This window comes from Ixodes scapularis, unplaced genomic scaffold (genome assembly GCF_016920785.2).
Source record: "Ixodes scapularis isolate PalLabHiFi unplaced genomic scaffold, ASM1692078v2 PGA_scaffold6__148_contigs__length_123643588, whole genome shotgun sequence".
Taxonomy (NCBI): Eukaryota; Metazoa; Arthropoda; class Arachnida; order Ixodida; family Ixodidae; genus Ixodes; species Ixodes scapularis.
The window spans coordinates 72970843-72996312 of NW_024609881.1; the positions used below are offsets into that span (position 1 = coordinate 72970843).

The window sequence follows — 25470 nt, forward strand, 5'->3', positions numbered from 1 at the left end:
CAGGATTGCCGCTAATTGCCAAAAAAAAAAAAGAACAACACTTTCTTTGGGCTTAAGGTGGGCTTAATTCTAGTCAGTCGACTGAACTTGTCATTTTGTCTTCTTTTTTTAATGTTTGTTTGCTTAAGAAAATACCTAAAAAAAATTCTTTATATCGCCATGATATTTTTCTTGCGTGAACGTGCTTTATGCGTGCGAAAGAGCTACAAGACTTCAATCGCTGTAACTGTCGTCTAAATTAGATTTACTCGCGCTCTCTGGCACTGCAGACCTTTAAAGGTAATTCGAAAATCCTTAAGGCCTTTGGCGTAAAGGCGCTTTTAGGCGCCCGTCTGAAAGAGGAATATACTCCGTTTCACATTAACTGTTATCGTGGCAGAAGTGACAAGAGCGAGCTGCGGACTTTCAGCGTCCTGCCATGCACGCGCGCTTGTGCTGTGCAAGCAGTGTTCAGGGTCACATGCTCGTCCTTGTAACTTTTACCTCGCTTGGGCTTAAAGGGGTACGGAAACCAAATTCTGGAGCTCATTTCTTTGTTTCAACACGACGCAGGTAGCAGCACAACCACAGAAACATAAATATTGCGCTAGAAAACGCAAGAAAACATATTTTAAAGTGAATTAAACGATAATCAAAAACCACCTCGTTGGTTATGAAGCTTCAATGGAATGTCGTGACGACAACATGCCTCTGAAAGCAGCGCCGCAGCGGTATGTCCGCTTACTGGTATAGATTGCCTAGGCCTGAACGCAATACCGAGGCATCTTGGTGGAAAGAGCCAAAACGAAGTGAGCCACCTTGGTTTCAGCTCTCGCGCGACGTGCAAACGCGTGCTTCGGTTGTTCTCAGGTTTGGTGCGCGTGCTGGCCCCGCGATATCTACAGCCCTTGGGTACTTCGACAAAGCGAGACTGTAACGCGTTGACGCCTCCAAGTGGCAAAACTCGTCACTACGGTACGCTTGGTCGTCCGAGGCATGATGACGTCAAGAAGTCTGCCGGATCTCCCGAGATGCATCGCGCTCCTCCATGGCTGATTTTGAAGCGCTCGCCAAAATCGCGGCATTTAGAGCATAAAATATAGCCATCTGCTCAAAATACGACCGTGAGATTATTCATTACAGGCTTAGCTGATCATATTGAACTCATTTCTTGATGTTTTCTCTATATTTCAAGTTTCGATTCCGTATCCCTTTAAAACAAAACGGAGTATAGTTCCAGCGTTGTCGCGAGTATTCTCATGCCGGTTCGGTTACACGTACTCAAATGCAGGAAACAATAAACTTCGTTCCATGTTCGTCACAGCCTTCAGGCCTCCCTCCCGCGGTGGCGGGCACATACGATTCGAGGGAAATGTTTCAATTGTTCGTGTTGCACAAACAAATTGAATAGAAGAACATTGTTTACCCGGAAAGACTAAAAGAAAGGTGGTGTTGCAATTTCTGAGTAAACAGGTGTATGCGCGGCGTGTAGAATAGAAACAAAAGCGCAAAGATAAAAGCAACAAACATGGCGAGTTGCGAAAATACAAACATCCTCGAAACGAATCTGTATTTGCATAGTCACGTGGGTCACACTCAAAGTATAAAAACGAGCACTCAGCGGTTGTGCTCGCAGATTGCCTGCCGTGTAAAAGAAAATGGAGCTGCAGCGCCGAGTATTGCTTCTGACATGGGCCTTCTTTCTGACCTTCGTCCTTGTCATCAACGCTGAAGCATCCCAATGTAGCGAAGAAACAACTTCACTGAACAAGAATGAGAAGGTTAAAGAGGTATGTCGTTATGGTGCTAGGGCCTGATTTACATAGTGTGATTTCACTCGGGAGTTTGCAGTTCCGACTTTTAGGATTCCCAGTGTGAGCACCACGCTTTCTTCTCCGCATAAGCGACGTCGCAGCTGCGCGTCCGCAAGAATATCGCACAGTGCGAATCAACAATAGACAGTTTTAGTATAGCGTTGCTGCATCTTACGTACGCAATACGCAATAGTATAACGTACGCTAAAAATAACCTGCTCGGACCGAATTTAGTGGTGCGTTACGTTTTCGAGTGAGCACCGCGCATGATCTTAGTTAAATTTGCTAGAGCCGTAGAATTCCGCGTGCTTATAGCGCAACCATGCTCCTGGAAAGAAATATTGAAAAAGAAAAAATGTCCAGTCATTTTATTTCAGATTAAACCAAGCCACAGCTGCCTCGTCAAGCGCGCTTTTCTGCGGGGCACAGAGGCTACGAGTACGAGTGCGTAGCCAAATTCGATCACGGAGCCTCCGTCACTCGTCCCGTGGAAACGGCACCTTTTATCAATGCTATCGCGGAATGAAATTCATGACCCTGATGTCCAGTGCATAGCGAGGACTTCGGCGATTTCTTTTAGAGTCGTTCGTCCGTCGGCGATGAACTGTGGGAATAGGCTTAGCTTTGAGCAGATCGCAGCGTCGACGCACATTCCGAGCGGAAAGCATTTTCACTGTGCACTCCTTCAGCTGCACGGCAGTCTGATTCGACCGCGGTAGGTACCAGAAAGAATCGCCGAGCTGAACACCACGCAATTTAACGAAACACAGAACTTCGAAAACACCACGTCGCCCTTGCTGCGCCAGTCGAGGCTACCGCCATCTTGAAACTGGCGGTCTCGTTGGGTCCGAGATCTCTCGAGAGCGTACCACGAGGCCCGCTAGCCAGCAACGCAAACTCTCCAGCGTTGCGTGCGTACGCAATACGCTAGCCCTTTTATTGCGTTCTGTGCATGCGCACTCACGACCCGCAATCTCCTTGCGTACGCAAAGCTATAGCGTACGATCCACTAAAACTGTCAAATAATTCTCATTCCTCCCATGCTCAGTCACGCGCTGTTTTCAAACAAGCGTAGTTTTGACCACGTCAGGTGCGGACGCAGGATTTGAATTGAAAGAACGTAAAGCGTATTGCGCGTGCGCCATATACACACCGTCAGCAGCGCCGCCGCTGCATCGTGACGTTAGCGACACGCGTAGGGCTTTATTACGGATGTTCGTCTCCAAGCAGACGCCGGCAGAAATATGACCTTGCCGAAGGACGGCCTTGTTTCAGCATTATACGTGCAACGAATTCCAAAAACTATTTCTAATCCACTATAATTATAAATCGTTCGCGTATCTTCAACCAGTTCGCATTTGTATCTGTGTCTTGGGCTGTATACAATTTTAAAGCGAAACAAGTCTCTCTGCGTGTTCAATAGTTTCTTTACTGCCTTCCTCCTAATGGCATTCTTATAATCTTATTTAGAACTTTGGTTGTTTCTTTGTTCTTCGTGGAAAAAAAGCAAAGGTGCGAAATTGTTTCGGGAAAGTATGAGAACCCTCCATTACTGGTATTTTCGGAAGTGTCACTGCGAAGGAACAAATCTGTATTTCTGCAAGATCTTATTGTTTCTCGTCCGCGAAAGAATCAAACTCAAGTTAACTTAGGAGGCCAAGTGTTTTTCCTTCCGCCCGAAGAAAAACGAAATGGCCCTTTGAACGCACTACCATGACTAAAGCAGTAGCACGCACTATGGTGCCTGGAAACCGTCTTCGATTGACGTGTTCAGCGCATTTTAAAAGGTTGGTCTCTGAATTTCCTCCCGATGACGTCATGAAAGTGCCATGCTGTCGCCGGCCGCGATCCTGGCGGCGTCACAACAGCGCTGATGGTGTGGCAGACGCCTGTCCTGATGCAGGTCGCTCTTAAAGGGCTACTCCACCGATTTTTTCATTGTCTCTGATTTGCTTGAAATTTTGCTAAACTAACCAACAAACATCGCGAAAATAGTATCCCAAATATTAGGTCAGAATATTGTTTTTTCGCGAAGTTATTGAATTTACAGTTTTGGTCCTCACCGTGTTTTTCAAGCTCTAAGTCTCTACTGGCAACAATGAAAAAGTGACGTCAGTGGAAGGCAGGGGTTCACTCTTTGGACTGTAGATTTTGTTTTAAACTGATTCGAAGCAGTTTCATAGTGTCAAATGAATGCTTGGGAAGCTCGCTGCAGTACCCGCGCTCCAGCACGGAACAAATGATTGGCATATTCTATTTTTTGGCTGCTTGCTCGACTGGCAAGCCTGCCTGCCACTGACGTCACGGCCCTGAAAAGCGCGCGTATATTTGAATGTTGGTTTTTGCATCATTTTCATTTGCCGATTTCGCAATAACTATTATGAATTTCGCGATTCTAAATAGCATACCGGAGAGAGTAAAGGCCGGGGAGTCAGAAAATATAGTTAGTTGAGGTAGCTCAAAAAATCGGTGGAGTACCCCTTAAAGTGTGGCAATAAACAGAAGCTTCAACAGCCAGAAGTTGGTGGTAAAAAACGCAGACCACGCTGGAGAACTAACTCCCCAATGATAAACCCGAGACTGGGAAATAATAATCGGCCGCGCAGCGCGGAGTGAGAAGAAAGGGAAGCCCTGACATCTCGCCAGTAACGACGCGACGAAAGGACAGTCTTCCGTGTCGTCTGCTACAAACACTTGTTTACAAACCTTACTCGCGTTATGCGAAATCTTACTTTGGATCTATCAAGTTGCTATGCGTAATGTTGGATAGTTTTGGAAACTTCAACCGCGCTTATCACCGCTAACCAGAGCGGTTGCAGTGGCGCTTGGATGCCACTGGTAGTGGGAACCGCGCGCTTGGAGGGCGCGCTCGATGTTTGTTGCCTTAGTGACGGAGGCGTCGACGGTTGCCGGCGGGTTGCGGACGCGGTCTCCGAAGATGTCGTCTCTCACCCCGCGCATAAGGATCCGTAGCTTCTCCTCTTCTGTAGCCCGAGGGTTGGCGCGGGCTCTCAGGCGAAAACGTCCTCTACGAAGTCGGTGACGCTCTCGTTGGGGCCCTGGGTTCTGGTTCGCAGCAGGTCCTCGGCTCTCTCTCGGCGGTGGTCGTTGATGAATGTAGCCCTCAGATCGGTCTTGAAAATGTCCCACGACGTCAAAGAGGACTCATGGTTCTCGTACCAGTGCTTGGCGGTCCCCTCAAGCAAACTAACAAGCGGAGCCCAAGCCAGAGCAGGGCATCCCCGTGAGTCATCGGCCTGTTCGTTTTGCGGTCGCGCGCCTCATGCGCGTTCAGACTGCCCAGCACGGGACTCGCTCTGCTACTACTGCAGAAAGAAGGGACACTTCGCTGAGGTGTGCCGTGCAAAGAAAGTCAAGCAAGGCAAGCTCGGCTCTATCCAGCTGCACGCTGTGGGAACATCCGCCAAATCTAGGTACGTGGACGTCACCGTGAATAACTACACCGCGGAATTCAAGGTGGACTCTGGAGCGGAAGTGTCTGCCGTACCGAGTGACTTTCCCAACGTGCCGGCCAAGCTTGACAAGGTTGAAAGCCTGCTGACAGGACCCGGAGGTCAACCGCTGCGTGTGTTGGGGTCGTATCTGGCACGACTGCAGTGGCAACGGAAGGCGAGCTATCAGCGGCTCTATGTGATCGACTCCCTTTCCGTACCTCTTCTGGGTCTTCCGGCGATTGAGGCTCTCAAGGTTGTACAATTCCTAGGTGCTGTGGATGCTCCCGAGACAACACTACATGCCGAATTGTTTCGCGGACTGGGCACACTCAAGGACGAGTACACCATTCGCCTGAAGCCAGACGCCGTGCCAGCGCACCTCGTCGGATTCCTATCCCGCTGCGAGAGGTCGTCAGGCACGAGTTAGATAAGTTGGAGAGCGACGGAGTGATTCGTCGTGTCGACAAACCAACCCCATGGTGCTCCGGACTCGTCGTCGTCCCAAAGCCTACCGGAGCGTATCGACTCTGCGTCGACCTGACACGGCTCAACGAAGTGGTGCTCAGAGAGCGCCATATCCTGCCGACAGTCGAGCAGGTCCTTGGTCTCCTGGGCGACGCGGCCATCTTCTCGAAGTTGGACGCCACAGCAAGCTTCCATCAGGTCAGGCTGGCAGCCGGCTCGCAGGAGCTCACGACCTTCATCACTCCTTTCGGCCGTTATTGCTTCTGTAGACTCCCCTTCGGCATCACCTCGGCGCCGGAGTACTTTCAGAAACAAATGGCCAGAATCCTTGAAGGTCAAGAAGGCGTCGCCAATATGATCGACGATATTCTCGTTTTTGGACGTAACCAGGAGGAACACGACGCTCGGCTCAAGCAGGTGTTGTCGCGGCTAGCCGGAGCTGGCATTACGTTGAACAAAGACAAGTGCCGGTTTGGAGTCTCCGAGGTCTCCTTCCTGGGAGTTATTGTTTCGGCAGAAGGCATCAGGCCGGATCCCAGCAAAGTGGAAGCCATCCGGACCATGGATCCACCGAGTGACATCGCTGGCGTCAGACGCCTCCTTGGGATGGTAAACCACCTAGCAAGATTCCTGCCTCACATCTCTGACGTCACTGCCCCAATTCGAGTCCTCTTGAACAAAACTACAAGCTGGACTTGGCAGCATGAACAAGAAGCAGCCTTCGCAAAGATCAAGGAGCTGCTCACTTCAGACCGGTGCATGGCCAAGTACCACCCGGCGTATGCCACGACGGTTTCTGCAGACGCAAGCTCTTTTGGACTCGGTGCCGTCTTGCTGCAGACTCAGCCGTCGGGAGAACGTCGAGCGGTCGCCTTCGCCTCGCGGTCAATGACAGACACCGAGCAAAGATACAGTCAAACGGAAAAGGAGGCATTGGCGACGGCGTGGGCCATCCAGCGGTTCGACGAGTTCGTTCGTGGTATAAACTTCGACGTGGAGACGGACCACCAGCCCCTTGTTTCGCTGTTTGGAAAGATGGAGCTTGACATGCTACCTCCGCGGGTACAGAGACTTAGGCTCAAGACTATGCGCTATCAGTTCCAGATGCTCTATGTGCCTGGAAAGCTGCTGGCTACAGCAGACACCTTGTCGCGGATTCCTCCAAAGGCACCCTGTCCTTTGGACACTGTGGAACTTTTTGCCACAGAGGTAGTTGACAGCACCTCCGAAGTACTGCCTGTCAGCTTGGAGGATGTGAGGAAAGCACAAGGCTCTGATGGCGAGTGCAGTGCACTGATCTCCTTTTGCCAGCGCGGGTGGCCGCAGAAGTCAAAGTTACCGCTACATCTCGGAAAGTATGCTGCCGTGATGGATGAACTATCTGTTTGCAACGGTGTTCTTCTTAAGGGTGCCTGCTTAGTCATCCCCTCTTCACTGAGGCTGCAAGTGCTGACGTTGCTGCACGAGGGACATCAGGGAATTAACCGTAGCAAAGCCCGGGCTCGAGAATCGGTATGGTGGCCAGGCATAACTGCGGAGATCACTTCCATGGTTACCAATTGTGAGCAGTGCGCCTCCACTCGTGTGAACTTGTCGGAGCCGCTGGTCTCCACCCCTCTCCCCGGTCGTCCGTGGGAAATGCTTGGCATGAACCTATTCCACCTCAACGGACAAACCTTCATCCTGGTGGTGGACTACTACTCCCGATTCCCAGAGGTTGTAACGCTAAGAAGCACGACAGCTCAGGCTGTCATCGACGTGATCAAGAGCATCTTCGCTCGCCATGGAATTCCTCAGCGCGTAAGGTCTGACAACGGTCCACCATTTTCTTCGAGAGAGTTCACATCTTTCGCTGAGTCTTACGGGTTTGACCACATCACCAGCAGCCCTCACTTCGCCCAGTCTAATGGAGAAGCTGAGAGAATGATCCGGACGGTAAAAGACCTCTTTCGGAAGGCAGATGACCCCCATCTCGCCCTCCTCAGCTACCGAGACACCCCGGGAGTGAGCGGTTTCAGCCCAGCCCAGCTTTTGATGGGGAGGCAGCTGAAGACCCGAGTTCCTAAGCGCGACAAGCAGCTCCGTCCAAACTGGCCAGTGAAAGACAAGGTTGCCAGCAATGATTTAGCCTACAAAAGACAACAGGCTGCAGACTACAACCGGCGTCACGCGGCCAGGGACCTGCCGTCACTTCGAACCGGAGAGCAAGTCTGGGTGAGACCTGATCAAGTGCGCGCTACAGTGCCGAGTCCTGCACAACGACCACGAAGTTATATTGTGGAAACAGAACGGGGGGGTGTTCTTCAGCGAAACCGCCGCCATCTCGTGCCTTTCGGTGGAGAGGCACAACCACAAGATCAGCCCGAATCAGCGCAACACGTCTTGGTTCCTGAACAACCACGACCCGCAAGCCCGACAGGGCCGCCCCCTGCCACTGAGCCGGTCCCGGTCCCAACTGACAGCGACGGTGTTGTGCGAACTCGTAGTGGCCGACGTGTTGTTCGGCCGACTCGTTTAAATTTGTGAAGTTTTATGTAGTGGGCTTCCTCCATCTTTCATCTTTCATAAAGGGGGGAGATGTAGAGGTCGCCACCTATTGACTTTGTAAATAGTCTGCCGCATTCCTGTGGCGCCCCCTCTCGCTGTACTTACTTGTTGTCGCTTGATTAAATTCATTCCTCTGTTGTGTTCTGAAACGTGTCGGTCGCATCCTGGCTCGCTACACCCTGTCCTCACGGTACGGGCCCTCAATCCATCAAACATAGACGTTTTGCAGGCGCTGCTCGTCGGTCCAGCCATTGTGGCGGGCAACGTGTTCGTACTGGTCAATCCAGTCTTCGACGTCTTCGTATTGCTCGCCGTGGAACGGAGCAGCCGTCCGCGGTACGACGGGCAGGTAAACGACGGCAGAAGCGGCCGGGATCTGCGGCTGGTTGGCCATCGTCGTCTTCTTCGGCTTGGGCTTGTCCGGCAGCTTGTTCCTGGATGCGGCGGCTGGCCCGAATTTCGCGTTCCTCGTAGAGCGGTCTTCTCGACGGGCTGGGAATCGGACTTGCGCTGCAGGCCCTCGTAGGGGTACGCTACAAGGACATGCGTTTCCCGGCACTTTCACCAAAATGTCACGAATGACAATTGATGAGGCGATGATAATTGAAAAAACTAAACGTTTAATGGGGCGAACTTGCGCCCAAAAAAAACAAAACAAAAAGGGAAGGAAAGAAAACTGCAAAGCGTCGCGGGCGTCGATGTCGGCGAAGCCGCAGGATCGAGCGCTAGGGAGAGACTGAGTCCGGCTAGCCACGCGGAGCCCCTTTTATGCACGCGTGGGCTTCTGGAACAGTCGGCGTGGAAGGTTCGGCGTGTAGAACATTCTAACCTCGAGTCAGCAGCACGGTTCTCGAATTCACCAGAACATTACGTTAGAGTCAACAAAAATGCGTACCCATGGCCAGGAATCGAACCCTGGCTCTCTGCGTGGAAGGCACGCGCGGTAACTGTTAGGCTATGAGCGCACTGCTCATAGCCTATATGGAAACTAATTCAGAATATTGGGCGGACGTTGTTGATTATTTAAGAGAGCGGGCAACCAAATAATGTGGCCGCGACTTGTCGATATTCATTAGGGCCACTGTCTGCAATGTTTTTCTAATCGCCAAGTTATGGTATGTACTACAAGTTCTACACTGTGCACGAACTAGAATACAAAAAATTCATAAAGTGTTTCCTGTTTTCATATGAAAAAGCACGGGGGAACCAATGAGACGTGATAACCTCTTTCGTTCAGTGTCAAAAGGAGGACTCGGTCTGTCCCGCCTATTTGTCCGACAAATTGTTTCACGTTTTCTTTTCTTGAGAAACCAAAAACATCCTCTTTTGCAAGTAATGTTTCAAACAAGAATAACTCGCCACTTCCTTTCCGTTCTGGTTTCTTCTTCCATTGGGCCCCCGCTAGGAAGGTCGGTTTTGTGAAGGAGGTGGTGAATGCTTTAAAATTCTTAATGGCGTGTAACTCGCGGGAGTATTTGTTCACTGTCACCAGAAAAAAGTTTACCAACGATCGAATTGATAGTCTCTTCTCCGCTCCGGTGTAGAGAACTTTGTTCATTAACATGTCTGGGGATGATGTGTTGGTTCGCGCAAAGAAGATGTGGATCCCCCCAGCGGCGAAATTTTTTTTCCCCGGCTGCATAATGCCACACTGCCAGTTAAAGTATGGATGGCTGAGAGAGCTATGATTTTACGTTGGGGTGCTAACTGTCTACTTTGTAAGCAGCCTGAGACAGTTAAACACATATTCATTGACTGCTGGGACTCAATCATGTTCTGGGACGTCCCAAAGCGCACTATACAGGAGGACATAGATATAACATCACATTCTATTCGGTTCCTTCCTGTAAACAAACAAGAGAGTGTCCCGCTCGATATGATCATGGTGTTAGGTTTGTTTGCTCTGTGGAAATCTGGTATGGAAGTCCGCCCTGCAGTAGAAAACCAAAATCTGCTCCACAGTATTTCACTGAACTTGTTACTAAGTGAAGAGTGTATTTGAGTGTACGGACGCAACGCCTGACTGGGCAAGCCTGTTGCATGTGCTGTTGTGTATGAAGGATTTTTAACTCTACAGCTGCCCAAAAGGTCTGGGTAGTCTGTTTTTAAGCACTGAATAAAGAAAAAAAAAGCGCTTGTGGCCTAACAGTTATCGTGCTTGTTTCCCACGCAAAGGGCCACGATTCAATTCCAGGCAGAGGACGTTCTGAAACTCTCGCATTCTAGTAAATTCGAGAACCCTGTTGTGTATTCGAGGTCCGAACGTTCTAGGCGCCGAATGTTCTACGCCGAACGTTCCAGAAGCTCACGTGTGTACATAAGGGGCTTCGCGGGGCGAGCCGGGGTCAGTCTCGCCCCAGCGTTCAATCCTGCTGTTACGCCGACTTCGACGCCCGCGACGCTCTCTTGTTATCTTCTGTTTCCTTTTTGTTTTGGAAACAAGTTCCTTCCATTAAACGTTTCAGTTTCCTACGTCATTCCTTGTTCGTCGCCTCGTCATTCGCGACAATATTTTAACCGGACGACGAGGATGTTTCCTCCACCCACGGGGTGCCCCGTAGTACCGAACGCGCGCGGCATACGACGACATCCTGACGCTGTTGGTCCTGGCCTTAGGACTAATGAAAGCCGCTAAATGTGTTTTTTTTTTTTGTTTTTTAAGCGGCGCTGTTAAGGGCTAGTTTCCCCGATTTCGTGCCCGTGGACAAATTAATCTCGACACAACCCTCTGGACATCTACCGCCATTTATGATCGGCGGCTTTACATAGTAAAACTCCGCTGCTCTTCCTTCTTCACCAGAGTGCAAAGGTGAAATTGTTTTTGTCGAAAGTAGTTTTTGTTTATAATTTTAGATGAAAAACAAACAAACGCTGTTTCTGAAGCACAGAAACAAGAAATGATCCGTCGTCATACCCACCGCCAAGCGATGGAAAAGGCGCCGCATACTAGAAAAGGGTAGTGGGATAAGGCGCCCACGCGCGCCACGCAATTGAAGCGGCAAGCATACAAAGGTCCCGGACGTGCGCAGCGGCGCTGCAGCCGTTCGAGCTGGAGGATCCCACCGGTTCCGAGCGTTCCGAAGGCCTTCGGTGAGCAGGAATTGGCTTGCGGTTTGGTCGTTTGGCGGTTTGACAGCGCGAAGTGGCTCGCCTTCTGAACTGATCATTACCCCGTGTTTGCTCTCGTTCGTGGCCAATGAAGTGTCATGCCGAATGAGTGTTTAATCGCGCAGCAAATGGAATGCGAGCCGCCCTGGCCGCCCTCTTCATCCAACCATAGCCTCCTCTTTACTGACAGAGCATGGCAGATCGCCACGAGACGCTGCCGCCGAAAGTGATTAGGTAGAGCGGCAGACGGTAGTCATGTAACGGGCGCCCCGCTACGGCGAGAAGCCGGAACACACTTGTCACGAGCGATGGAATGTCCGCTCGTGCTTTTCGCGTTCCTCGGTCTACCACTTCCTTTCTCGTCGGGTTTGAAAACCATGTTATGGGTCCTCGCCGCTGCAGAAGCTGTGCTCTCAATACCAGACTCTCAGAGAAATGCTCTGTGCTACCAGATCCTCTCTCTCCAAATCTGCGACCGGGCATTCTGTGGCTCCGTCATCGAACTGCCAGGCTTTGTGAGTATAGAGGAAATTATGATCCAGCCTATCCAGCACATCAGAGCCGTTTATACTGAGAGAGTTTGGCCGATGGGCGGAGCTTGTTGGCCGCTAGAACAAGCGGATTTCGCGATAACACAATATGGCGTTACTTCTTTGTCTTGTTCATTCCTGAGAAATCGCGTAGAGTTCCTATGAGTCAGATCCACAATATGGCGGACGGAAGTAGTCATCCCCCGGTTGTCAGACTACGCTGCTGTGGTTGTCAGACTGTCAAAATCTCCTTAAGAAGGCCAAACTCTCTCAGTATAAACGGCTCTGCAGCACATGGTTTAGTGGCGCCCTCTCGAGCCGTCGACATGGAGTGCGGCAGCCGTGAGCGCTCGCTGAGCTCACTACCCCTCCTCTAGTTCACGGCCACCCAAGCCAGGACCAGGGACGTCATGAGAGAGGTTATTTTTTGTTTGTTTTTGTAATTCTAACCTGCCTATAAGGTATAAAATAAAGGAATTTCAAGACAAGAAAAGTTTCACTAAGTTACTACGTTCAGTGCGTTCAAGGTCGGGGCAAATTAGAAAAAAGAAACAGTCCAAGCTTCGTTGCAGGACCCCATTAAGGAGTTGGCATGCCTCAACGGCAGTGACACTCGCAAGCGCCAGGATCGCGATCCACAAACATTACAGGCCAGCTTCTGTGACGCCACTCCTTGCACCTTTGGGACCACGTTTGCTGTGCGGGCGGCATAGGACTCTAAAAAGCGCACCAGTCAAAAGAGAGTTTTCGTAGATCGTTTTCGCCATCCCGCAACGTTCTTCGCAGCCCGCTACGATACCCGCATCTCTACAGTCAAGGCATGCGCAGCAGCGACTTCTTCGTTGCGGATTGCTTAGCGGAGGGGGAAACGCGGTCTACGACAACTCCCTAAAGACTCGTTCAAGGTACCGTAGTCGCACAAACGAATGTATCGCTCCGCCGACGCTTGCTTCGGCGTGGCCTCCACCGCGTGAGTCAAAAATTCTAGCTCATTTAAAGCGACCGCACGAATCGGTTTCTTAGCGTACCGAGGTTTATGTTTGTACAGAGGTGACCGAGGATGATGTATTTTGTGTATAAATATTTTAGTATCTACGGCGGCAATCCGGTAAAATAAAGGTGTCTGATTGGCGCAGGACTAGACAAATTGTGGCAGCCGTTGACATATATGACTAGAAAGCCTGTACCGTATTTGCTCGAGTAATAAGTCGTCCTTCTTATCAACAAGTACTGTGGGTCTGCTTTCCCGCGGAGCACGGGGAAAGCTAATCACCGCGATCGACGGAAAGATGGCAGCGATTTACGGGACGGAGATAACGTCTTCATGCGAAATCGTCATCTGTTCAGATCGCCATTTTACGGAGAATCGTGTTCTCGACATTGTTATTCGTTGCGTTTTTATGCAGAACGCGATGATTGGTTGGAAGCGTGCTATGCACGAAAGTAGACACAAGGGCCTTGCTAATTCATAAGAAGTGCGAACATTACTCGTGAAAATGCGGTATTACGGAGAGTTTCCAACAGCTCGACCGAGAGCAATTGGTCTATGGATGGCGTTTGCGGTAAGAGTTGCGAGGAGGTTTTCGAGAGCGTTGATCGTTTCTCTGCCTTTCCACCTGTTTTCCTTTTCGCCACACGAAAACGCGGCACATGCGCAATTGCGATTAAATTTCCTAGTCTCTAGAGTGCACTGAATATCATATCGAATATAAATACTAAGAATATATCCGTAATCTAAAATACTTTTTTTGGTTTACGGTATGAAAAGGTCGGTGTATTTGTTCTATAACACTTACCGCTGTGTATGCAACGGAGTCTCACAACCATTTTAAATTTCTTACTACTGCGTGACGAAGGTCGACGGAGTGAGGCTACCATGTAGGACTACACTGTTTCGAAGTTAGCGCACTCTACAATGGAGAAAAACGTAACCCTTTCAAGGCGCACTTTCGTGGCATAGAAATTTACCTTGACGCTGTCTGCTTTTTTACCTACTTCTAGGAGGATCACATTTCATTTTGACAACTTATAATCGTGAACATGTACCACCGCTATAGCAAAACATTAAAAAAGACCAATTGTATTAATGTAGAATAATCATAAATCGCACGTAACTGCCTCTAATTTTTGCCCTTCCAGTTGTTGAAGACTCTCGAGGACAGATATACTTTTCGGAAAGACACCAAATCTTCCGAAAAAACTTGGCTGGTCGGAAAACCGACCACATGTTTGCGGATGCTGTGGACGACAGAGGCGAACATGTCTACCGCCAGCATCTTTTTGACCTACACAGATGAAAGGAACAGAACGTAAGCTAACATTTAAGCTTCGCCCCTAAATGAACCGTGACAATAACTTAACAGGCTGCTGCTTGATTTTTTACAGGACAATCCATATAGTATCCGTGAAAAGTGAATGTGAAAACACCTTAGAGTTTACGTTCCCTAATGTTACTTTAAAAGGTAAAACATCTTTTCCTTTAACTTTCCGAGTTCAGTTTCGAATGCATTTTCTTCCCCTTCAGGCAGTTCTTTACTCTGGTCATAGGCCTATATAAGAACGTAATATATGAAATACCTTATAACTTTTATGGAGCTTCATCTTCCCACTTGTGCAATAACCCCCCCCCCCCCCCCTGGCCCTTTTGCACAAGGCATACAATGTCTGCCAAAAGTAATTTCCGACTTTTTCCATTGTCAAAGCAGCGAACGTTTTATGTGGACTCCAAAAGTAAGGAAGGCGCATATGCAACAACCTGTCGCTCCCCTTATAAGGCGAAAAGTATTTTAGTTTGAACACCTCAACCAACACTGGCTTGTGTCATGCATTAGTCATTGTTTCTAGCGTTGAGCATTTGACTGGAACAGATTGCAAGAAACTCTGCTACGAAGGCTCAGGAAGCAGTCGTGTCAAATGCCTGCAGAAAGTGCGCAGTTAAACCACTCCTCTCCATAAGTTGTAACACAAACGACGGTGGATGCTGCCAACCCTCCAACCAATCAAATACCGCGTGCCCGTAATGCCACTTTAAGCCGGAGTCACACTGCATATACACCATCCAAAAGACAGTCTGCATACAGATTCAAACTGGAATCACCGCGAGATCCGTGCTTCGAATGCCTCATGACCACCATGTAAACGATAAATCAATCAACTTATCGATCTCGTTCGTTTTCATACATAATATTTTTAGAACGTCAAATTTACATTTTGTTTGCCTTTGCTGATAATGTTTCAAACGGCGCAATATACAATTTTGATTATGAATCAAGCTCGACGTGTAGTTAAGAACAGTTAAAAACATTCACACTCACAGATTCTCACTTCAGCTGCATGATGCAAAGGGGTTCGTTGATATTCTCCGGCACGAGTGACCTCCTTTCATTGCTCACAGTAAAGTCTCTGCGGCGCGTAATAAACACTCGCACGGCGTTAAAGTGGCCGCGAAAAGTGTTGCTTTCTGCACATCGTCTGGAGTTACAAATCTCGCTCCTACAGTTTACTTTAAGTAAGAATTTCTCCCAACGTTTTTCCTGCTCACAGGTGTACCCGTCCAGGTTTGTTTGGTGGAAGCGTTTAATTTTTACTCTATATTGATTAGTTAAAATTTTACCGATGAACCGGTTAAAAATTAATCACGATTAAAGCATTATTTCAATAGTCGGCTCACAGTGCATTAACAATCTTAACGTTGCACCAGAAGAGCATTACGAATATCAGAGGTCAAGTAGATCACAAATCACTGGTACCATATGACACCCATTAATTTGGAAGGGGCACGCGTACCCTGTGTATGTTATTGAAGATCTCACGCATAATACTAGAATTGTTATTTGCAAAGAATTCAGCTGTCTTTTTAAACCAGTAAAACACCAGAAACAAAAAAAAATGCAATCTGCAAGAGCTGTTCTAACCTCGTTTGCCGAAATACATTTCTCGTTTTCAGAGTTCAAGGACAGGAGGGTGAAATATAAGGTTCTGAGTACGAATTCTTCTTGTAGCATTTTAGAGAAACCAAAAGACAGCTTAGGAAGTAAGTGTTTTATTCTATTTTGTGGGTTTTTATCGGTAACATCACATTACAACTCAGTAAGATTAGTAGGTAATGTAGAACCGAAAATTCCAACTAATCTCAAGTTTTCTTCATTAAGTTGTAATTGCCTAGAATTCTGTAAATTTCAGCGTTGCGCAGACATTTTGAATGCGTCTGTGCCAAAGAAAATCTTTTCCGTTAGTTAGCTGGGCCTCTAAACTAATTCTGCAACTATCAACTGTGGAGTCTACGTGAATTACCGTAGAAGACAAGAAACAGTGAATTGTAAGGGATATATTTATCTGAAGTTATTCTACCATATGTTGAATATTCAAATGCACCTTGAATTGTAGGTTTCAGAAAAGGGGACCGAAAAGGGTACAGGCAGCGCGTTAGGTTTTTATGTAATGCAGTAATCTACTCATTACTTTTCCAAAACTGTGCTGGTAACGTACATACGTTAATTATTTGTAACAGGCAACGTAGTCACGTAACTTGTAACATCTTCCCAAGGCGTGAAAAGAATACACAAATATTTTCGTGTTTCTATATTTTTGTTATAGGCGCTAAGTCATTAATTATTGCACTCATTCCACCTGCCTTCAAAAATTTACCAGTCTTTTCCCCGCTCAAAAAAGCCCCGCTTTAGGAAAAAACCCACAGCCTCGCCTTTTGTCTCAGTGTCAAAAAAGCTGTCGCAAAAAAAAAAAACGCTGTTACCGTCAATTTATGTTTAAAAAAACGCGCAAAAGTCACGTGCGTTACATTTATCGGTCACGGTAACGCGTTTCATTTATTTTGAGGTAGCGTATGTCTGTAACTCTTTTCTTTATTTTGCTAGTAGCGAGTAATGTATTTCGTTACTTTTTTTCGCTAACGCCTACAACACTGCCTGTAGTTAGCCTCGCGCGCGCTTGACGGAGCTTGAATGCAGCTCTACGTTTGACCAATTAAGACAGAGAAAAACAAACAAAACTAGCAAAAAGGAAACCCTTTGCGTACAGAACAATAGGCTTTGGCCTATTGATCCTGCACACAAGGGGTACTGTTGATTCGAAGCACCGCAGCTGTGTTTTTGCCGACTTTAGTCCGCTCGACTTTTTAACCGCTTTGAAGGTACAATGAAAACGACCTGGGCCCGTTGGCGCCAAGCGGTAACCGCGGCTAAAGTTAGCCGCAGTACCTAGGAGAGGGATTTTGAAATCACGTGACTGGCTCGGTATAGGGATGCGGGGAAACGTGGCGGTGCCCCGGTGATTGAGCGCCGCTCGCTTCAAAAGTAATATGTCGTTGTAGCTGCAATATCGGACGCGTTAGTCAGCAACGAATGGTGCAGGAGGCTTTCGCTTTGCCTTATTTCACCTAAATCGCAAACATGAGCAATAACCTCGCCACTATTTTTAGATAGTCTTTCGATTCTGGCCATCAATAAGCCTAAATGAACGCGATAATTGTCGGCATGGCAACGTCTTTGGAAAGCGGACTGCCTTGACTCAATCGGCCGGGCATTGATAGCACACAAAAGCAGACAGCGTCCCAACAGACCTTTTTCGAATGCCTGCCACATCGCTTCCCCTTCTCCGACTCACCACGGCTGGCAACGGCTCGTTGTCGTGTTCAAACAGAAAAACGGTGAGAGTCCAGCTTTTTTGGCGGAGCGGTGAGCCGTTCACGAACCATGGCGCCAGTTTACACAACCCTTTACAGAACTTCCCATAGACGCTCCTTGCACAAACAGTCCCCCCCCCTCTCTCTCTCTTCCTCTCCACGGCTCGCCTCCCGCAGGTTCTGGCCGCCCATTGTTCCTTTTTCATGATTCGTAAAAAGGCAGTGTGAGAATAATACGTGTCCAACGATGCCGGGAAAGATAAGTTTACTTTTAAGCAAACTTCTTTAGTGGTCTGAATATCTCTCGGAAAGACACACCTTTCATAAACATTAATTCGCACAAAATGGCATGCCACGAAGTGATGCGACATAGCAATACAGTTCATAGTAATACAAAACCAGACTCTCAGTAAAAGTGTTGCCAACAAAAGAGATGAAGATTGTTGAGGAATTCTGTCTCACTTTCCAGCTAAAACAACAAAGACGTATACTTTATTGTAGGGAACAAAATGAGGCGAATGAAGTAGAAAAACATTCCATTTGAAAGATCTGATACCTACCTCAATATTGCATATCCATTTCCTTTTATTAATCAAAGTCAATTCAATTAGTCCAATTCGTCACAGCTTTGCTACTCAGGCACACATAAATGTTTATGATTTGCATCACTTATCGCCCAACGATATATTTTTTAAGTCAAATGGCTAACTTGCACCGCAACACAAACATCAACGGGAGAAAAGCAAACCCTAATTGACCTAATAATTAAAAAATTCAAACACCAACTAAGCCCTTCTATAGAGACCCTATAGAAGGGCTGGGTTCGTGTTTAAACGTTTAATACTTGATTACTCCCAACCATACAGATCTCTGTCAAATGTTTACTTTTAAGCCTTCCTGACCTAGCTCCATCGAGAGATGGAGGTCCTGATCAAGACAGGGATAGGGACACGTTATTCTACCCCGGGACATACACCCTTAACAGCGCCATTCCTCTCGCGTAGCATCCCATACGACAAGCAAATGATATAAAACGTTCTCACCTCTTGAAGGTATTCATGCTGTCAAGCCGCCGCCAGAAGTAAAATTTGATACTCTCACCTCAGTCAACGGTCGAGTGATGGATGCTTCTGGACATCGTTAGAGATACTTCGTGAAGTCTCTCGAGCCACAGCCAAAACGACACATAAAAGTCGTCGCATAAAGACACAATCATAGACGAACACGCACACATGACATTAACGGAAGAATCAAGACACAAACGCTGCATAACAAAACGCACTTTTGGAAACCGACATTGTGCTACATAAACGAAGACGACGTTGTCGTGCTTGGGCTCGATGGTGACTTTTACGAATCCTCCTATGCATCGTCTCGACGTTCTTCGTAGACACTCGAATCTCACAAAGAGACGCAAGGATGTCCAAAAGGGAACGACCGAACGTCCCGGGTCAAGACCCATGTGGTTCCACCTTCCGAGTTGATGGCAGCGACGCGACGACAGTCGGCCCTTGGGTCATTAGGCGGTGGGGTGGTCTTTGTCGGTCTACATAATATACAAACCTGCAATCGCAAACTAAGGAATCAACTAAAGATTTATCAGGTTTGTTCTTTAAACCGCTAATTCATACAAACAGGTGAATCTAAATTTATATTTCCTAACATTTCGAATACGGCAGTGCAACTACTATCGTTCGAATATCGGACTGTCCGGAAAGAATGAAGAGCGAAAAAGAAGAGCCTAGACCAGGGCTCTTCTTTCAAATGTGGGAGACACTTCGCGCTTTCCACTTTTGCACGCCCCCTCCTTTCCTATATCCTCTCCACGTTTAAGCTTGCCCCAACTTGGCTTTCCTCGCAGATTAGGAGAGGGGAGCGCTACCAGGGTTATCTTCCCTGCAGAAAATCGAGGTTGTACGTCGGCCTTTAAGCGAAAGACAGGTTGCGGTTTATTAGTCTTGTGCTACTGCCACCTTACGTATAGTTGGACTGCCTTTTACTCGGATAGATTGAAAGTAGTCCGAGCCTTTGTTTACTGCTCCAAACAAAAAATTGCCACCCCCTTCCCCGCGGCTTTTGAAAGCTTTGTGGTTGTAGAGCGCAGCTCTTAGATGCCTGTTTCCGGCTTGAGCGGCGTCGCTGTCGGCGTCGGCGTCACCATCGCCGTCGGCGTAACCGCGAGGTCACGTGACCACGCCCAAGGTCACGTGACCCCTTAAGGTAACGTGACCTCCCAAGGCCACCTCAAGGTCACGTGACCCCCTAGGTCACGTGACCCCTCCCAAGGTCAGGTGACCCCCAGTGGTCACGTGACACCCCGAGGATACGTGACCCCTTCCACAGGGCCACGTGACCCCCTCCCTTGAGGTCAGGTGACTCCCCCTTCTGAGGTCACGTGACCCCTCCGGAGCATAATCGAGAATGAGGGGAGGAGGAGGAGGAGGGGTCTTCCCTCCCCTGAATACCCTTCCCTCCTCCCTCCGCCCCTCAGTACCCTTCCCTACTCATTCCTCCTCAAAAGCTGCGCTCTAATTCGGCGTTACAGGGAGTTGTAAACGGCTCTGACTTTTTTTCCCTTAAAACATCCTCCTCTCCCAGCAACTCCGCGCGGACATTACCGAGCCCCGTCATTACCAAGCAAGTCTTTTCTGTTACAACGTAATGATATGCCGTTTGTGCACCATTCCGGGAGCTCCTAATAATATTGCAAGCAGATTTGGCCATGTTCATACTTGAGGATGGAAAGACGCGACCCGCTCTTAGACGCAGAACATTTAGATGAAAGATGCATGCAGGAGCGATTTTGGAGCATTGGCAGGCAGTGATATTCTGCTCGAGTCCTTAGTGAAGCAGGTCACCGAAACCAGTCAGTTGTTTTTGCGGCTCTTAGGTCGGGTCAGCCTGGCCACCCCCGGCCTAGACCAAGGCAAGGCCCAAGGAGAAGCCCAATTTCCGGGATCGCTTCCTCTTTCTGATGCTCGTGACATCATGCCTCCAAGCGCTGCAGCCTTCCCTTGGTGTTGCATTTAGACACTGTGCTTCAAAGTCTGTTTAACCTAAGTCACCATAAGAGACGTTCCCCCCAAAAAATAGTGACGCCCCGAATGACGAGAGGCGGACCTTGGTGGGTGGGTACTGCTCGTAGAAGCAGCGTTTATGAACAATTCCGTAACTGAGTTAATTTAAAAACGTTGGCTTTGACGGCACGCCAAAGTAAGCTGTTAAAGAGTATAATGAGTAAATGTGATTAAGTCTGACTACAGTTGCCACACCATACTCTTAGACAACTTTCTGTGGCTATACAGTCGAAGCTATGGTCGAATGTGCGCTTGCGGAGCGTCCATTACGCTGTGCACACGCACTATTAATGCGAAAGCATTAACTGTCCTGTGGAGCGAGCTGACGTCATCACTTTGAAGCGCGAAAACGGCACCTAGTTTCCCCGATCCTAAAGAAAAAAAGTAAAGGTCATGGATTTCGCCTTCGGTATCATTGGCTGGCGCGCGTCAACGGGGCTCTCATTGGCCGCTGCGCTTGTCAGATTCCACGACCGCTCACCCCATGGCGCTGCGTGCCCACCACCGCGCCGTTAACATGGAGCGTCCAAGGTCAGCGTGCCCAGGGTAGCACGCGCGCTGACCGGCGACGAAAGGTACGCGGCAGACGAAAAAGGAAGCGGATGAGCGGCTTGCATGCTTTCGTATTCACAACTCATAAGAAGTGCTTAGGTGTACCTCGAGCTTTTTAACTTATTTTTCAATAGCTCTCTGAAAATATAATGTGGCAACGGCGGTGAAGCTTAACCGCCGTTAAGGGCGTGCCCCTATAACTAGGGTATAACTAGGGTACACAACGTTCTCAAACGTTACTATGTGTATCGGCCACTTTCATAAAGTGCCGCTACAGCTCACCACGTCATCGCGCTCGTTATCGCTAAATACTACCTCAACCTACGGTTCACAGTTGACGTCTGGTCCTGTTCAGAAGACGCTTTTTGACGTCAAAATTAGGCGTTTTTTGCTCCTAATTTTAAAAATTTTTCAACTTTCCTTTTGGTGAAGTATTGTGCAAATTGATAAGGACGTTGCAAAGATTGCGAAAGAGCGCAGACAATTGTAAGGCCTATTGTTTTGTTTCAGAGTGTGCGTACTGGGTCCTGAAAACAGGTGAAGGTGGCAGGGATGCAAACTGGTGCAAACCGCCCAGGAAGCCTAAGTGCGATGTAGAGATACACACCCTCCAAGAACCTCGGAGATGCAAGCCAAAGCCCAAATCGATTCCACCAGGGGTGTCTACACTTAAGGTGCAACCCCACCGTGCGTGACGTTTTCGTGCTTCTTCGACGGCTTATAACTTTCTTTCTACATATCTTACGATGATAAAAATATTATCAAAATAAAGAGCTGTCTTTCAACGATACTTTAATGTCTCAATATGTCTCAATGTCGCAAAATACATAACGATACATAATGTCTCAATGTCTCAAAACCACCTCGGTGGCTTTTAAGTGGCACTAATATTGAAACAAAACAGAAAACATTAAATCGCCTCAGTGTCTCTGAGCCAACGCGCTGCCCCATGAATTAATATTTGTCGGGTTTAAATATCGGCCGAGGCGGCCGCAATCCGACGCAGGCCAATCTGAGATTTCGGTTGCACGTCAAAAGATCTTCAGTTAATCAAAATGAACCCGCAATTTTTTTATTTTTTTTTATTTTGCGAAACCCTAAGATATGAATATTTGGTTGGCTTTACCTTAGTTCGGAGCGCAGCCAACGCTACCGGCTGATGAAGTCACTGAAGCAGCGCCAAGAGCGCAAAATCAAGCAGTTCGTTCTCTTTCTGTGTCTGTGCGACCGCGCTAAACTAGAGCCACTAAATAAGCTACGCTTCATACACATCTTGGTGCTTAAAATGATGGTTGTCATTTTTCTGAAGCTCTATCTGAAATCACAGGAAACGCTTTTCCATCCTCCACAAATGTATAAACAGTTCGCGACAAAGCAAAGAAATATAACGTGAGCTTTCTGACACCGAAACTAATGCTGAGGAAGTCGCACTTTTGAATCATGACGATCGGCAGTGGCGTTTGATTTGTTACTTACCACCAAGATGGCGGCGCTACCAAAAATATCAAGTGTAAACTGCCGATACACTAATCGTAGCTCATTTGGTTTAGCTTACAGGCTAAACCAAGTGCGGTGGGGGATCGTTGGGCGAGTGTGTTGTGGCACCGCGGATCAGAGCACGTGGAGAAATGCTCGAGCGCGAGCTCCGTTCGAAGCACGGAGCTCACGCTGTACAACCTGTAGGGACTAAATCCCCTCGATGTGATGGCGTTGGTTTTTCAAGTAACCTCAAATGTGCCAGCGCACGCGGCCCGTCTCTCGAGCGGCCCTTGGAGGCATAGGCGTGCACAGGGTCCTCCTATAGGGGAGGGGGGGCGCCAAGTTTCACTGCAGCGCCCCCTCCCCCTCCCCCCCCCTCCCCCCCCCCCCCCTTCCGTCTCACCGAGACCCTTACGCCGTAGGGGTTAGGTGTTCTAGTGTACCCTGGTAGGAGTGCACTAGAACACCATATTTTAACCGCGAAATATGACTTCTAAGTTTACTTCAGTGTCACCATAAAACTACCCTTGAGTTTGCTTTCCCGCAGATTACTTGGAAGTCTAATTATTGCGGTTTACGAATGGAGCCCGGAGAATGATAATGCTTGAAATATGTTTGAACCTAAATATTAAATCTGAGCTGTGACACCGAACATGAGGTAATGCAACAAAACGTCATACTTTATAGTGCCACTGTTCAGACTTTATTTTTACGTGTCATCGTATCCATATCCCCGTAGACCTCAGTAATTGGATTTGCGAGTGCTCTGCGTGAAAGTGGACTTACATGCACTTTGAAGTATGGCAGAAATGAGAAGATGAGATAACTTTTACAACAACAAAAACGATTTATTGCCAAACAAAAGTGGAAACCCCACGATAAGGAAACCACGGCTGTCACTCGTAGGGCACAAGCGCCATAACAAAACACAGAAAGAAAATGAATCGCACGAGGGCTCAGACGATACACAATTTCAATTCACAAGCGGTAGACTCTAAAAAAACATTCAACACAACAAAACAACAGGGCTGCATGGTGCAAATGAAAACAGTAACACACAGTAAAATTAACTACATCATACAAAAGAACTATTCAAGCTGAGCTGTGCAAAAATACTATTGGAGTGAGAGGCGAACCTTAGTTCGGACGGAATCGGTTGTAAAGCATCCTCTTTCGCCGGTTGTCAACCAATTAAGAATAAAGTAGAATTATGTGACATTGTAGGTTAATGCGATAGCATATCCTGCGAAATTAAAACGCATTCATAACAAAAGTTTGCGCGTTTTAGTCCTAAAATGCTTTAAGATATTACCAAAACTGATGGATGTTGCTAGGTCCAGCTCCACAAAGGGCAGCATCAGCCAACGAAGCCGTTCCTGCGACATCGTGGATCTTAACTTGGTCTTTACATGTGCGAGCTTCGAAAATGTCATTTCGCACGAGCAACTGGTTACAGGTTGAAGAGCGCGAGAAAAGTCCTTGAATACTGACTTGTCCAACCCATTTTCTTTGAGTGAATTCAGCCAGTCATAGGCGGTCATGCTGTTTGCTTTTTCGTCGCTGGTTCGGGACTTCAGGAGCCTCATTTCAGGCCGCAAGCTGTCGGCATCTACCCCAAAAAAGCTAAAAATAAGAGATATTTGTTCGTCGCTCGCAGAGAGGCCCTGGAGGTTCTGGATAGCACACACAAGCTCAAACGTTTCTTGTGTGCACCTTTCTTCGATCATCGAACACAGGAGTCCAGCTTCGGAAAGAAAACACCGACACGAAATTCCTCCTGTTTTGTCGCATAGAAACATTCATTCGCCCAGTTTTGGTCAATTCGCTTCGATACCTTTCTTCTTCGAACTTCGGGAATCTCGATTTCATTCATCTCGCAGACCGAAGAAGCTTCCGCAAACAGCTTTTCAAAGACTGTCCTCATCTTGCCTCATCTCTCGCAGCGCTTTTTGCAGATTCCTGACTTCATTGAGTGCAGTGGTAAAGTTAATTTTAGGGTCCTGAGGAGCTCGGCTAACCTTCAAAATAAGCTGTAGAATAGGGTGAGCTATTTCCATGCTGCAGACAAATTCAAAGCTCATCAACTGGGAAAGGAGTCGCTTGCCTTTTGCTTTCGTCTCCGGGTGCTTTGTGGAGTCCACAATCGTTCTTACTGCACTAGACAGTTCGCTGTAGCTCTCACGAACGGCCTTCACTGCTTCAGCACGACATGCCCATCTGGTTGTAAACAAAGACTTCAAAGTTTTCGGTTGTGTGCCGGCAGTTTGGCAAATTCGCTCAAAAACAGCATGGCGCACAACACTGTTTTCAATAAAGTTGTTCGCAAGTTGCACAACGCCAAAGAAATCAAGCATCATTCTGTTTTCTGCTCGGGACAAACATGCATCGACAAGCACCAGGTTTAAGCAGTGGGCATAGCAGTGAACGTAGACGAGCTTGTAGTTCTGCTCTTTGCGCTTTGCTTGAATGCCAGCAACGTGCCCTGACATAGTAGAAGCCCCGTCAAAGCAGACGGAACTCACAGAATTCCAGGAAATATTGATGGCAGTGAGAACTGCTTGCAATGTGGAAAACGCAGAGTCGCTGTTTAAATTTTTAAGCCTTTCGAGAGTAAGGAAGACCTCCACTGGCCTGTTCTTAATCTCGCAGAAGTACCTAATAACAACGGAGAGTTGTTCATGATGACCGCAGTCACTTGTTTCGTCGCACATGAGTGAGATTGTTTTCCCTTCTATGCGGTGGACAATCGAAGGAAAAATGGCTGCATGCAGTGACTCTAGGATGTCATTTTGTATTCTGTTGCTGATGTAAGAGGCGTTCTTT

At 47.9% G+C, this 25470-nt stretch overlaps 1 protein-coding gene across 1 annotated transcript; it reads left to right on the forward strand.

Moving 5' to 3' along the window:
* The first annotated feature begins 1637 nt into the window (after positions 1-1637).
* LOC120844358 lies at positions 1638-25052 on the forward strand. The gene is made up of 6 exons (XM_040216111.2): positions 1638-1769; positions 14038-14207; positions 14284-14360; positions 15845-15931; positions 21679-21855; positions 24712-25052. The coding sequence occupies exons 1-6, from the start codon at positions 1638-1640 to the stop codon at positions 25050-25052; spliced, it is 984 nt and encodes a 327-aa protein (XP_040072045.2).
* Positions 25053-25470: the final 418 nt, after the last annotated feature.

What these genes read in the sequence shown, in the direction of transcription:
- LOC120844358 (XM_040216111.2), top strand. Translation starts at nt 1,638, where the DNA reads ATGGAGCTGCAGCGCCGAGTATTGCTTCTGACATGGGCCTTCTTTCTG. An exon ending in CCCTAATGTTACTTTAAAAG is followed by an intron (nt 14,361 to 15,844) that starts GTAAAACATCTT and finishes TCTCGTTTTCAG; the next exon opens with AGTTCAAGGACAGGAGGGTG. An exon ending in ACCAAAAGACAGCTTAGGAA is followed by an intron (nt 15,932 to 21,678) that starts GTAAGTGTTTTA and finishes GTTTTGTTTCAG; the next exon opens with AGTGTGCGTACTGGGTCCTG.